Here is a 15,446-nt window from a genome sequence, read left to right on the forward strand (position 1 = left end):
ATCTTCAATGCTCTAACTGAGGGAAGGAGGTTGTTCCCCAAAATCTCGCAATACATGGCCCCGGTCATCCTCTCCTTAATACAGTGTAGTCGCCCTGTCCCATGTGCAGAAAAACACCCCCAAAGCATGATGCTACCACCCCCATGCTTCACAGTAGGGATGGTGTTCTTGGGATGGTACTCATCATTCTTCTTCTTCCTCCAAACATGTTTAGTGGAATTATGACCAAAAAGTTCTATTTTGGTCTCATCTGACCACATAACTTTCTCCCATGACTCCTCTGGATTCCTCCTCCTCCTGTGTAGTTCTGGGCTGATTTCTCACCTTTCTTAGGATCATTGAGACCCCACGAGGTGAGATCTTGCATGGAGCCCCAGTCCGAGGGAGATTGACAGTCATGTTTAGCTTCTTCCATTTTCTAATGATTGCTCCAACAGTGGACCTCTTTTCACCAAGCTGCTTGGCAATTTCCCCATAGCCCTTTCCAGCCTTGTGGAGGTGTACAATTTTGTCTCTAGTGTCTTTGGACAGCTCTTTGGTCTTGGCCATGTTAGTAGTTGGATTCTTACTGATTGTATGGGGTGGACAGGTGTCTTTATGCAGCTAACGACCTCAAACAGGTGCATCTAATTTAGGATAATAAATGGAGTGGAGGTGGACATTTTAAAGGCAGACTAACAGGTCTTTGAGGGTCAGAATTCTAGCTGATAGACAGGTGTTCAAATACTTATTTGCAGCTGTATCATACAAATAAATAGTTAAAAAATCATATATTGTGATTTCTGGATTTTTTTTTTAAGATTATGTCTCTCACAGTGGACATGCACCTACGATAATAATTTCAGACCCCTCCATGATTTCCAAGTGGGAGAACTTGCAAAATAGCAGGCTGTTCAAATACTTATTTTCCTCACTGTATATATACAGTATATATATATATATATATATATGTGTGTGTGTATTTATGTATGTATGTATATATGTATATGTATGTATGTATAAGCAAGCACTATTACTGCATTCAGATATCAAATACAGACATTAAAGAATACAGTAATCACACTGGTAACTTCTATAACAAAGTAAAATCTCCAGAGAAGTCATTCAACTCATGTGATATTTAGAAGGAAAAATATTGATTAATACCTTGATTATAATCACTCATTACATATACATTGAAGCAGCAGTGGATTCCAATAATATGCAAAACTGTTATCCAATCATAGCAATTTGCGTTTACTTCCAAGTCTTCAAATATATATATATATATAAAATGTATGTGTATATAATGTATGTATATACAGTATATACTATATATATATATATGTGTGTATATATATATATATATACAGTATGTATATATGTATATGTATGTGTATATATATACATACACATATATATATATATATATTATATAAAATATATAAAATTATATATATATATGTCACATGCTTTGTGTGACTCTCATACATGCAGATCTGAAAATAAACTAGTTAACAAAGCTATTGGTTCAATGTTCTGACTGGTAGTCTGAACCACAAATCGATTTTTGTATTTGTATTTACAAAATGGGCCACCGGAAGAAAAATGGTCCTTTTATTTTAGAAATCTTTTTAAAGTGAGTGAGATGCCCACTGATTACCACTGGCATACTGTAGGTAGGTACTCACTAGTTTTGCAAGAGGACATGATTGTATCTAACAATCTATGCTGATCACACGCCGACTTTGTAACAGGATGTGGTGGATGTGGTGAATATGGAAACCAGCAACTCTAACTCTAACTATTAGCAAACCCTGTACCCTCTGACCAAGATCAGACTGGCGAGGCTGTGTCCGGGAGATCCACGTAAACCCGGGGCGTGTGACTCTGTGCGGCATCGGGTCCCTTAATGAATGAATAATTGAAAGTATGGGATGCTCAAAATAATCAAAGATCTAAAGTAATTCATAATCAATATTTATGACTATTTTCTAATAAGAAACACGATCTAAATTTGATTATCATTTGAAATTGGAGTCAGATTAAGCGCAGAGCTAAAGTAATATTGAAACTAAATTCCAATAAATTAAATGAACTTCACTGGAGCGCTGAAAAGACATACACGCATTATGCCTTCGCCCAGGCCGTTGAATTCCGTCGTTGGGCCAATGGGTGATCTTTACACTCAGCCCTCAGGTTTTAAATTGAGTCATAACTTTTTATTATTTTTTATTATTGAACAAGACTATACCAGCAATATCAGTTGAATCACAGCTGAGTATAGTGCTTTACTAGCACTCATATGGTAGTAGGAAATTGTATACGTGGTCAGAGGTATGTGGACAAACTGAAAAGATATAATAACCACAATGGTTTCACAAGTATTACAGTTTCTTGCTAATGATGTTAAATAGACAGTGTGTTTGGACATCTGGCAGTTAAAAATAGTGATTCTGTGGCACCGCTGTACACACGTAATTTTTTCCCCGGAACCAGTTCTGCGCAAACTATTGTGAAGTATATCCGATTGAAAATCTCGAACAAGAAAAAATATGGGGTGGGACTTGATTTTGTCCATCATGAATTAATTGGATGGTTGTGGTTTGCTATTGGTCGGTCTCATGTGAGTGACAGCTTGTCCAGCCCTCACACCATCGGAGAAGAGATGTCAAAAGGCATAAAAAACAACTAACAATTTCAAAAATTGAATAGAGATTATCGAACTGTCAAAAGATTCATGAGTGATTTAGAGCACAGAAGAACCCCATCACATAAAGGCTAATGAAGGGAAGTTTCTGTCAAACAAATGATTTGTATAAAAAGCAAACAGGTATTTGAAGCTGCTGGCTGCCTGGCAGTTGTGCATAAAGTTGCATTTCAACCACCCCTAACCAAAGCTTATGAAGAGAAACGTTTACATGAAGACTCATTTTTAATATAGTAGTCAACATTTGAATTGGATCAAAACCTTTCATCAAAGTTATACATTTTTAACAATACCCGTTCTTGTCTTAGGACAACTTTGATGAACTTTTTTGATCCACTACAAATGTTGACTACTGTAGTTGCATTCACTGATGAATGCTGTGTTGCAATGGATAATCCAGATGTAAGGACTTCTGGATGGTTGATAAATGTTGGTTACTGTTTAGATGTCTTTGGTCCCTGTTGCATTCATATTTATGCCGGAACTGCTTCCAGAGTTCGTCTGGAAGCGGACAGAGACCCCATCTTTTCATGGGTCTCGGTCCGCTTGTTTGGTGCGCACCAGGGTTCGGATGGCAGCGTTCACATTTAATTAAATGAACCGCATGAACAGAGCAATCGAACCGTTTTCGTCTTAATCAAACCAAACCTGCCACGTGTGAACACAGCCTAAAGGTACATATTACTACTCTAAAGTATGAATATGCCCCTTTTAGGTGTAAATAAGGTACAAAGTTGTCTCTTTAAGGGCACTGCCCCAGTGATAAGCTCTTGTTTCTGCAATAGATACATTTTAAAATTACTCATTATTTTGTGCATGCAGTTTATGAGTTTCTGGGACCCCAAGACAAGGAAGTTAATCTAATACTTAGAGGAAATTCTGTGGTTAGCCATTTTCAGGGCTGTCACATGCTGTGTGTGGTCTTGAAAAAAAAAAAAAACAATGCACTTATAAAGGCAACTTATAGTTTAAACTGGGGTGGTGGAGGGGTGTTTAAGACTATTGTGACCATCCCAACCACAATTGGATAAGAGAAATTTGTATTAATAATTTAATAATTTCTATTTTATTTACAATAATATCAGGAGAAACCAAAAGGATAGTTCACCTAAAAATGAAACTTCTGTCTATATCAGGACACATTTCTACCACTAACTTTCATTGTAAGGACAAAAACACAAAGAGATTTCTCAAAATATCTTCTTTGTGTTCCGGAAGACACAAAGTCATACATGTTTGGAAGCATATGATGGTGAGTAAATGATGACACAATTTTTTGGGGGTGAACTAGCAATTAATGTAATTCTAGACAAAGGCATCTCTATACTAAGGAGCAGTGTAAGTGAAATGGAAAATGACAGTAGTAATCTACGGAGCCCCGCACATGACATGCAGGAAAAAAAATAGTAGGCTGAATCGTGTGCACGATTTACTAATTCGTATTTCTGTCAGGACCACTACCGTCAAATATGATTGACAATTTGCATACAGTTTGGATTGGCGGTATGGTTCCGTTCTGGGCGAGAACTCCCTGCGCATCCATGCGGCCTAGCATGGATAAGAGCAGGGAGAGCAGCAATAATCCCCCTTGGGGTAAACAGAACAGAACCAACATGAAAATTGCAAATATATTTAATTCAAGATTTTAAAAGTACAACATATTCGATAATTGTTCTGATTCAAGGGGAATCAGAATGTCAAATCCTGACTGGGCGAGAGGAGGAGCTGGGGATGGAGGAGGGTAATTAGCTCCTGAGAACGCGATAGCTGCTGATAATACTGAAGGAGCTTATATATGTATACGGTGATAGGTGTCGTATTCCTATAGGTAGATGTGGATCAGCTGATGCGAGCTTGACTAACGTGACCTGCCAAAACTAACGCTACGCTTTATATATGGCTCAGTTCTGGCAGCGGCAAAGGTCACATGGGCCACATCTGGGCCACACACAACAAGCCACACTCACACTAAAACCGGCTTGATGTGTGTGGGCCAGATATGGCCAATATGACCTTTGGCAGAACTGAGCTATATGTGCCATAGTTGGTCCAGATGAGGCCCGGATTTGTATGCTATTGCCAGCCACACTCAGGTTGAGTCATCACCGTCATTCCATGCGGTATGTGGGCCAGAAGAATGTGGGAGATGTGGGCCACAACTGGGCCAGATGTCATGTGCTATCTGGGAACGAATTAGTAAATCATTCACACGATTTAGCCTATATATACATATATATTTTATGTCATGTGCAGGGCTCCGTAGAGTACCACTGTCACTTTCCATTTCACTTACACGGCCTTTGTCTATAATTACATTAATTGCTAAGGAATTATCACCCTGTATTTCCATACAGCAAATTTATGTCTGTACATTTTTGCAAATGTTTTTCTGTTTACTGAGAACATACAGTATTTAAATGGCTAGTATTTCGGATGCTATCTGGGTTCCCTCGATTTGCTAAATCGTGCAAACGATTTACTTATTTTTCTTGGATGTCGTGCAGGGCTCCGTAGTAATCAATAATTTTGTGCTGTACTCACTTGTTTTACAACCAGAAAAATAGTTATACCAACAATAACAAATAAACATACTTCTTTTGCAGTTATAGAGAGCTGGGCTGAGAAATCACACCTCGATTGTCACATATAGCGTGGAAAGCATTGTGTGTGTGTGTGTGTGTGTGTGTGTGTGTGTGTGTGTGTGGTTATAACGGAAATATCAAGTGACTAATAGACTTAGACAGGTTCGTTGAATGAGGTTTTCATTAGTGCTTGGTGACTTCCAAAGACATCTTGCTTGACAAATATGGCACACGTTTTACAGCTTTGGATATTTTTTACTGTTCTGGTGTCTTCAAATGGTAAGTTAGATGAAACTATTTCTTCAATCTCCATATCTATAGATTTACCTGTGAGAGATGAAAAGTTGGATCAGTCACAGTTTGATGCTCTTCCACTGTTCAGGTCTGGACCGCTGGAACACAGGATGGACAGAGGTCACCATCACCATCACCGCCTCTCTGAAGTCTGAAGTCTTTCTCCCATGTCACTTTAATATAAGCCTTAACAATAAAGCAGACACTGTGAAATGGAGCCACAATTCCAATGGAGCTACTCTTCTAAGGATCATGAGTAATGGCAGTCTCTACTTTGATAGAACAGAAGGTCGAGTGAGTGTTTTTCCCCTTCGGTTTAAAGAAGGAAACTTCTCCATCCTCATCCACGATCTGAAGCCTTCAGACATCGGCCCGTACTTTTGTGAGCGGAGCAGTGAACGCTGGAGAGTGGAAATCATACAATCAGAGCCTCCAGTTGAGAGTAAGTTCAGTCCCTGCATGGGAAAGTCTTTCAAATTAAATTTAGAGGATAACAATTTATTAAAGATAAATATTATAATTATTATGACATCAATCATTTTACATTTATATAACATAACATTTCTAATTGTGGCACAGAAACTGTGGAGTTGAACTCTTATCAAAACTCCTGGTTATTCTTTTTTGCTGGAGCTGGACTTTTCACTCTTCTTTTTATTGTATTTAATCTCACTGGTGAGCATTATACTTTTCATTCATTATTATCCAAAGTAAAAATTCAATGAACCAGTATTTACTTAGAGAATTGATGAACTGACTCCAATTTATTTGTTTATAAAACAATATTCAGGCTTAAATAACCGTTGTATGAAATGTATGAGATCATCCAAATCTTGCTCTAATAATGAAGAACACGATGAAGGTAAGTTCAGTAAAAATTATTTGAATGAGATTTTAAGATCTTTGTTTGTTTTTTCTGAAGAACAGATTGATAGATTTATTAATGGCACTAATGCCAGTTGATACTTTGTTTATACAAAATGTGACAAAAGATGAACTTTTTTTTTTTTTTTTAAAGATGACAAGTTTCCAAGTACGTTTCCAATTGCTGCTAATGTGGTTTGAAAAAAGCTGATAATGCAACGTGAAACTCCTGTTGATAGCCTATATTAATGTTGTATATATTATGATGTCATACTCTTTTGTTTTTCAAGAACATGATTCTTCAGAGTATTGATGGGCTTAGAGTGGTGCAGGTATGACATCACTTTGTAGGCCAAAACGCGGTAGCGAGTTAGCATTTTAGCACTTCCGGTTCCATCTTCCCGAAGTCAATGGGTTTTTTAATGGGGTTTTGGTTAAATGGCTGAAATAAGGTCTGTGGTGAACACAAGCTCAAGACACTTTCACGTTTTATTCTATGACATAAAAATACATCAGTATTACCCAACTAGGGATTTTTTTTAAGCTGGTACGCGTCTTGAAAAAGGCGGTAGCTAAAAAGTGTCTAATTGGGACTACAGAGGCTGTCAAGGAGATTAAACGTCATCACGCCGAAAAGTTAAGCTCAGTCCGGCTTTTACAGCATTGTTATGGTTATAATTGTGCTCTCACAAACTATTCAAACTCAAACGTTCAGGGAAAATGTTTTTAGATAAAAACTGAAAGAGTTGTCGGAAGCTAAGTGATGGTGACATTGAATTAGTGGGACCGTGGTGTAGTTCGTTAATAGCCTACCTTTAGCTTTTTACTTCTGGCAGCTGCATTTAGGCTTCAAAATTCATAAAAGTTGTGTACATCTGTGATAATTATCTTGATGGACAAAACGTGCAAGTATCATAAACTTTTGTTGATCACAGAGCTTGTTTTTAGCGATAATCCGAAAGCCTATGGGAAACTCCTATTGGGTTTTTGTCGAGGGAACCAGTGTGATGCTAGCTTCTGGTTGGCCCTACAAAGTGACATCATACCTGCACCACACTATTGAGTTCAAATATTCTAATTAAGCAAGCTAAAACATTTTTTTTTTTTTTATCAGCATTCAGAACTCCAGATCCAAAGGACTCAACCATAACTACGGTATATGGTAATATATAATGTATGTTTGGAAAACTGTTTCTATCATAAGGATGAGAATAACCTGCAAGATTGTTTAAGTCAACCAGGCATAAAACTGCAAATGAAGAAATGCTGACAACAGTTGGAAATAAAAACAGGATTCCCTATTATAGATGATCAATCATGTCATCTGTTTTGAAATATTTTTCTATTTATTGATTCTACTTTAAAAAAAGGTTGATAAAATTTTGTATAAATTTGTAAGCCACATATGTAAATTGATGTGCAAATGAATTTTTTCTTTGTGTAAGTGCAATGTACAAATCATTTAAATGCAAACAAACAAGGACACTGTTTGGATGTACGATATTTAGGTTACTGTATATTAAATGTGTCAACTTCTCTATATTTTAGTAATCTTTGTCTACAATTTTAATAAAGGTTATTTTAAACTTGAGACTCGGGGGAAGCTGTGAAAAAAAATGTGTAGGTGAGGTGTTAGGTTTAGTTTTGTTGCCTTTTTGTTTCCACATGTTTGTCTTTTGTGTTTGCAGTTCAGTTTAGTCTTGATTAATCCCTAGTTAGTTCCCTTAGTAACTAATATTTTCACCTGTTGGTCATTTTCCCCTCATTATTCCTTGCGTATTTAAACCCTTATTGTTTCCTCTGTTCATTGTTCTGTGTCATATGAGTTTTAAGTTGTTGCTAGTTCTTCTGAGTATTCTTGTTGGGGATCATTGAATTAAAGACTGTTTTTGTCATATTTCCCTTTCCTATTCACTGTAGCGAAGCACGATAGTAGGCTACATTTATTTAAAGGAACACGCCTACTTTTTGGGACTTTAGCTTATTCACCGTATCCCCCAGAGTTAGATAAGTCTATACATACGCTTTTCATCTCCGTGCGTGCCGTAACTCTGTCTGACGCACCCACCGCTAGCCTAGCTTAGCACAAAGACTGGAGGTAAATGGCTCCAGCTAGCATACTTGCTCCCAATAAGTGACAAAATTACGCCAACATTTTCCTATTTACCTGTTGTGATTTGTATAGTCACAGTGTGTACAAATAAGAAGGTCACATGAGACACAGCCATCTTCTAACCGTATAGCCTACTGGGAACTATATTCTCAGAAGGCGAAGCACTGCCACTTCTGCGGAGTGATTTACTCCAACTCTGAGCGAACTCTCTGCTCCTCACCACCGTTTATATACTGGCCGTTTCTCAATACCAAGTACGCAAACTTCGTACTTGAGTCCTTGGTAGTTCGGACTTGACAAGTTTGACTCAGGAGAATGAACTCTCAAGGACGGGAGGACACAAAGTCTGATAATTCTGCAAATGGAACAACGGCGTACTTGATAGCGTCACTCAACTCGCTCTGGCTACTCCGGTTATCTCTTTATATATATTTAGGCTACAATAAAACAAAATATGTTATAAACCACCACTCTGCCTCTTTTCATTTTCATTTAAAAAAATCTTAAACATATTAATGGCCACACAAATGTGGTTCAGGCAATGCAATTGATTATCTTCACTGCATATATGTATAACAACACGAAATATAAAACACAACCCTGACTCTTTTTGTTTTCATTTTTAAAATATGATACATAAAAAACATTAATATTGATCATTAAAACTGTCATTTAGCAAAAAGAGACAGGGTTGTGTCATTTTATTTTATTATATACATACAGTGAAGAGAATGTAGGCAACATGTATAATAAAATATTTTAGATGTTTTAGATATATAAAATAAAATGACATAACCTTTTTTGTTAAATGTCAGTTTTAATGATCAATAATAGCCATTATAAAAGTATAGCCTAAGTAGCCTAAAAGGTATAAGAAGCTGGCAAACGATTCAGTCAAACATAAGTCAGCTCTCTAGGCTACAACGTTAAAGTTAAATAGACTAAATATATAGCCTAAATTTAAGCTATGAAACTTCACTTTGCCCTCAGCCAAAACGTTTTGCCAGGGAACAAATTATAGATTAATGAGACAAATAAAATAAATAAATAAATAAATCGCCCGTTAGATATACACAAGACGATTTATATCTCATGTTAAACCACTAGACTAGAGACATCCGAGCCAGCGGCAAACGTCAGCAGCACTAGCCGAGGAAAGGCTGTTCTCGGCGGGGTACATGAGCGCCGAGCGTCCGATTGCCTGGATCTCACAAATTTTCAAATAGGCGCTATCTTTATAAATAAACCAAAGATTTGAGCTTTAAACAACTACATTCTCGCCTGAAATACTCTTAAAACTAACGTTACATTTCGTGACACAATAATACTTGGGCAGCGACTGATGACGTTTCACAAGTCCACAAGAACACATGTAGGCCTACAGACAAGAACGCAAATTGAGAAACGGCCACTGTCTATGCTCACCATGGGGCTTCTCAAGTGCTGTGAGCAAATCACTCCGCCCAAGTAGCAGTGCTTCGCCTTCTTTGTCATTTGGTAATAAGATTACGTAAACGCAGCTTTATCCATATCAAATTTTCTATCACATATATTAAATTAACGGTTTATGTTCATATTTTCGGTCAAAATCTCGTTTCATCCCACTTTACCTGAAGTCTTCTGTGAGGACGCGTACTGGTAGGTTACTCTGACAGAGAAGCATGGCTGCAAGTCGACATTCACGATCTGCATTACTTCATTAGGTACAAAAATAAGGAATTTAGAGTAGGCTATTGCTAAAAAGAAAACATGCTTGCTGAGAGAAAAACAGGCTGAGGTGTCACATGGATATTGCTTGACTATTGTGTCCAGTAGATGACGCTATTACTTTATATAGCCAAAACGTTTAGCTTCAAGCTTTAAAAGGAAATCATGTATGCTAGGCCTATCTTAAACAATCACTACATGAGGTAGAAAGTCTAAGTTTAAATAATTAAATAATAAAAAATAATTTAAAAATGCATTCAACATAGCTGCATTTTCTGAGAATGTATTCAGCAACATCTGACATGTAGCCTACCTTCTTTCTCTCCATTTTCTGAGATTTAATTCAACAACATCTGACACCTCTTTTCTTCCCTCTTCTCATTCCATTTCCTGTCTCATATCTCTCTCTCTCTCTTCTTTATTGTTGATTCATTAATATTAAACAAATTATTTACATACTGAGTGGAAATGTCAGTTTAAAAAGTAGTGCCTACTAACTATATCTCAGGATAGTCAGGATATCTTTGGTCTGAAAAGTTACTAGTTGGCTTACCTAAAAAATAATTTGCTGAGTTCTATTTTTTCTTAACTAGTAATGTATAATTAAATACTAGTCACTATTCAATTAATTACTAGTATCTAATAAGCAGTATCTAATTAATAAGTACTGTTATCTTTAAAAGAGTAGCCTACAAGTCAAGTCACCTTTATTTAATACGCTTTATGCAATACAGATTGTTTTAAAGCAGTTTTACAGTGATAACATGCAGGAAAATGATTCAGTGATGCAAACATTGATCAATGTTCAAACAGAGTTTATTTCAGCTGTACAGCAGCTCTAAAAGAAAATAGTGTCATTGTTCAGCTGAAGTCAGCTCATTGATGATTCAGTTCTGTTGTAAAGATTATCAATTATTAAAGGTGTTCATTTTATTTCAATAGGTACTACCTAATGGCATGGATATAGCTAAAAAAGAATAGCCTATATTTTAAGGATTAAATGTTAAAATAGATTGTTATAAAACATGATTTATTTAGATGAACTTGTATAATGAAGCATACTATAAAGAAAGGTAACAAGGAAAAAAAAATAAACTTTTGGTTTAGACCTCCAGTGTTATTTTTAAGGTAATTTAGAGGAAACGCTTTCACATGCTCATGTCGCGGTTGTTGCAAGCGGATCTTAAAATAGCTTTTGCAATAGGCAAGGTATACACATACAAACACCTGCTGTTGTGGCTGGGGCACAATCCTCATTTTAGTCAAATAACTATTACTTTGTTAACTTTAATATGACAGCAAATGTGATTGTTTAAAATCAAGGAATTATTTTTGTGTTTATGAGGATGTATGATAGGTCTAAATGAAATAATTTGCAATCCCTTTATGCAAATCAAGGTGCCATTTCTGTCGTAAGGTAAGTATAAACTATAGCCTATGACATCGGTGATGTCAGTGATTAAATGATTTGTGAATGAGTTGAACAAGAATCATCTCTGGCATACCATACTCAATTAGTGCAATTAGTTTTGCAACAGGGCATCCATCTAACTAAGAAGCTGATCTTACTTTGACTTTGCTACAGGATGTGGTAGTAGAGATTGAAACCAGACAAGTAGCCTGGTGTTTGCAGCCTCAAAACACAATTATACAAAAAGATAATCTATCTACCCTCAGCCTTTTATGTTGTCAAATCTATTACAAAACAAATTTTTCACTGTTTGGTCTTAGTTACATCACTAATCTGACAGTAAATTTATATTATATGCCAGTCACAGCCTAAATGTCAAGTAACTTGGCTGTGAATTTGCAGCTCTAAACCACCACATGAAAAAAGGCTGTATGTGTGAACTTACAGGAAATAACATGTGAAGGACATCAACCTACACTTTCTCTACCTCTTGACTTGGTATTGCAAACTTTGACATCTTGAATGACATGCATCATGTACATTTCACATCTTTGGATATTTTTTGGTGCTTTGTCTTCACATGGTAGGTTCAAAATACCAGTACTATCGAATATGATGTAGCAGGCTAATATTATAAGCAAATTATTAATATTCTCAATAATGATACAAAAGAAAAATATATAATGTCTCATTATTAGCAGTTCTGATATTTTTACATGTATGTTTTTAAATAATTCAAATCTTTATTTATTCATTTTTTTATTGATGTGTTGAACCAGACATTTCTTTATGTCTCAACTCTTAAGAGATGAAAATGTGTGACTGTGTGATATGATACTGAATCAGTTATATTTCGCTGCCCCTAAATTTTAGCTCTGGACCGCTGGAACAAAGGATGGACAGAGGTCACCATCACCGCCTCTCTGAAGTCTGAAGTCTTTCTCCCATGTCACTTTAATATAAGCCTTAACAATGAAACAGACACTGTGAAATGGAGCCACAATTCCAATGGAGCTACTCTTCTAAGGATCATGAGTAATGGCAGTCTCTACTTTTATAGAACAGAAGGTCGAGTGAGTGTTTTTCCCCTTCTGTTCAAAGAAGGAAACTTCTCCATCCTCATCCACGATCTGAAGCCTTCAGACATCGGCCCGTACTTTTGTGAGCGGAGCAGTGAACGCTGGAGAGTGGAAATCATACAATCAGAGCCTCCAGTTGAGAGTAAGTTCAATCCTTGGAAATATCTAAGAATGGAGCTTATTGTGACTGGGGGAAGTTGTCACAAGTATCTCATTACAGTTATCACATGTGTTTAAAGATGCAACTCTGGCCAACATGGCCAACACAAAACACCTGCAGGGCAACCCACTTGATGCTAAAATAATGCAATAAATATTAACTAAATAACTGAGAAACACAATGTACATCACTGATAACAAAACTAAGAAGGACAAAATATTTACATAATGCACTGTAAAAAATGATATTGTCAGTAAGTCAAGGCAACTCATGTTTTTACATTAACTTATCGAAATAATTTAAGCAATTATATGAGATTCAGCTCGATTTTTAAAGTCAGTTTAATATAATTTAGATTACTTTTGATTACTACTTGACTTGATGTATTCCTTCTGTAATTATTTGTATTTGTCTTCTATTGCTTTAAAGGTGCTACATGTGTCATGCAGGCACCTCTGGGAATGTCCTTTTACTGCTTTTCACCATAATTCCGTTAATTTAGTTTTTACTTGCAAAAACATATATTTGACAGCATTTTAATGTAAATTGATGTTAAACAGGTTTTTAAACAGGGTAAAAATGACAGACAGTTTTTGGTCACACTTTATATATCTTTAATTTATACTAACATTGTTATGTACTTATTGCGTTCATACTACTGAGGTGGGATACGGATAAATTTAGGGACAGGTTTGGTGGTATGGGTAGGTTTAAGTTTGGGTTAAGGGGTAAAGGAAGGATCAACTGTGTAATTATGCAATTACAGAAATTAATTACAGCTGTAATTACATGCAGGTATTTAAGTACAATGTAAAAACATGTATGTATAAGCGCATTGTATCAAATTATTAATTTCAATGTTTTTTTTTACAGTGTTTGCATTTTTACAAGTTATTAATTATCGGCCACAACCATGCTTTGATTTGTTAATCCCTTTTATTTTGTGTTTCATAAATGTCATACTGTTTGAATTTTGCTGAAATCCTCTAATAGGCTGTAATTGTCCATGTAGGAATACCTAATGAGTTAAATCCCTGGTTCTACTTCGCTGCTGGAGCTGGATTGTTTATTCTCCTTTTTATTGGATTAAGTCTGTTTTCAAAATATTGTGGTGAGCAATGGTTCCTTAAAAAAGTATAATTCTTATTTACACAAACTAATGTTACAATATCAGCTCTGTTTAAAAGTATTCTCTTCTTTTGGACAGGAAAGCACGTAGATAGATCATCCAAATCTAATCCTGGTAATGGAGTTCAGAGTGAAGGTGAGCAGAGACGTTCAGTGAGTGACATTCTGAGGAGTTTATTGACCTTTATGAAAACCATTTGACTCTTAGGTAATAACCCCTCTGAGGAAACACAGAATACCGAAAGAAGTGAACAGAGAAACAGAAACAACAGGGGTAAGAAACATCACTTAAATGCTTTACTTGCATGGTTTAAAAAAAAAAAAAAAATCCATGAATGGCATTGCATTGTAAGAAATATCAAATGAGAACAGATCTAGCATCATTTGTTTGCCACTTGGCTTGATGTTCATTTGTCTAGACCGGGGACAGAAATATAATACAGATACAATAGAATAAACATGTTTGTCTTGATCCTATTTCTGAAGGTCTGAGACGGGGTTTCACAACTGTTTATGGTATGTGTTTCTCTTCTGTTCACCGTTCACTATAGTGGCAAACTTGTGCAAACTGTAAGATTTTACATTAGCCTTCATTTTCAAGTTTGTTTCAAATGAATTATTTTTTCTTTATGATTTTGGGTAAAATTATATAAATGTATTTTTTTTTCATGTCAAGAAAATGATGTACCTGCTCCTTCAAATCGAAGTCCTGCTGTGCAGCAGGGGCAACATCCTCAGAGAGGTGACTCGTCGATTCATTTATTATTACTTGATAAATCTAAGATAAAATTATACCTTTTTTTTTTTTAAATGATATAATAATTCAGCTTTTAGAGCCGTTCCTGATCCACTTGCAAGTCATCGTTCAGATGCAAAACCATACTATGGTAAGACAATGTTTGTGTTTGGAAAAACAGATGAGCTGTATATGTGCTAAGAATGGAAATAACCCAAATATCTGTTTTAAATATTTCAGTCAACCAGGCAGAGCTCTCCATTCCAGGCAATGTTGGCAAAAAACGGAAAAAACAAAAAAGTAATTGTTCATTGTTCAGTTTAAAATGTCACTTGAATGAAACAAGGTGTATTGTGTGGCACGTTTTTAAGCCAAAATATCTTAATTGTCATTTTCTTGATTTTCTCTGGCAGATTTACAGTTTAAAAATCCAATATATGGAGACTGCACTGATTAGAAGTGAGATGAAAGAATCCAGTTCCACAGAATCCACGTTTCAGTCTGTTTAATTGTTCATTTCAATCATTGCAAACAGTTCAATATCTCAATAAATGCTGATGTTTGACACTGATGGAAATCGTTCATTTTATTATGTTAAGTGACATTATGAAAAACGAATGCTTCCAATATATTATCCTGCTACCTCCCTTGGTTTGCATATTACAGACACCAGTTGGTGCATT

General features: G+C 35.9%; 1 protein-coding gene and 1 long non-coding RNA gene across 2 annotated transcripts; both read left to right on the forward strand.

The window, feature by feature from the left end:
• The first annotated feature begins 5,851 nt into the window (after positions 1-5,851).
• Positions 5,852-8,323, forward strand: LOC311297262. Its single transcript, XR_014628791.1, has 4 exons — positions 5,852-6,007; positions 6,145-6,240; positions 6,356-6,427; positions 7,544-8,323. It is a non-coding gene; the product is annotated as an uncharacterized lncRNA (long non-coding RNA).
• Positions 8,324-11,888: 3,565 nt separating this feature from the next.
• LOC311297265 (uncharacterized protein) lies at positions 11,889-15,328 on the forward strand. The gene is made up of 10 exons (XM_084419482.1): positions 11,889-12,243; positions 12,534-12,881; positions 13,912-14,010; positions 14,107-14,163; positions 14,236-14,301; positions 14,514-14,543; positions 14,704-14,769; positions 14,855-14,914; positions 15,004-15,063; positions 15,177-15,328. Exons 1-10 carry the CDS (start codon positions 12,183-12,185, stop codon positions 15,218-15,220), a joined length of 891 nt encoding a protein of 296 aa, XP_084275608.1. The 5' UTR covers positions 11,889-12,182; the 3' UTR covers positions 15,221-15,328.
• Positions 15,329-15,446: the final 118 nt, after the last annotated feature.

This window comes from Rutilus rutilus (assembly GCF_951802725.1).
Source record: "Rutilus rutilus genome assembly, chromosome: 9".
Lineage (NCBI taxonomy): Eukaryota > Metazoa > Chordata > Actinopteri > Cypriniformes > Leuciscidae > Rutilus > Rutilus rutilus.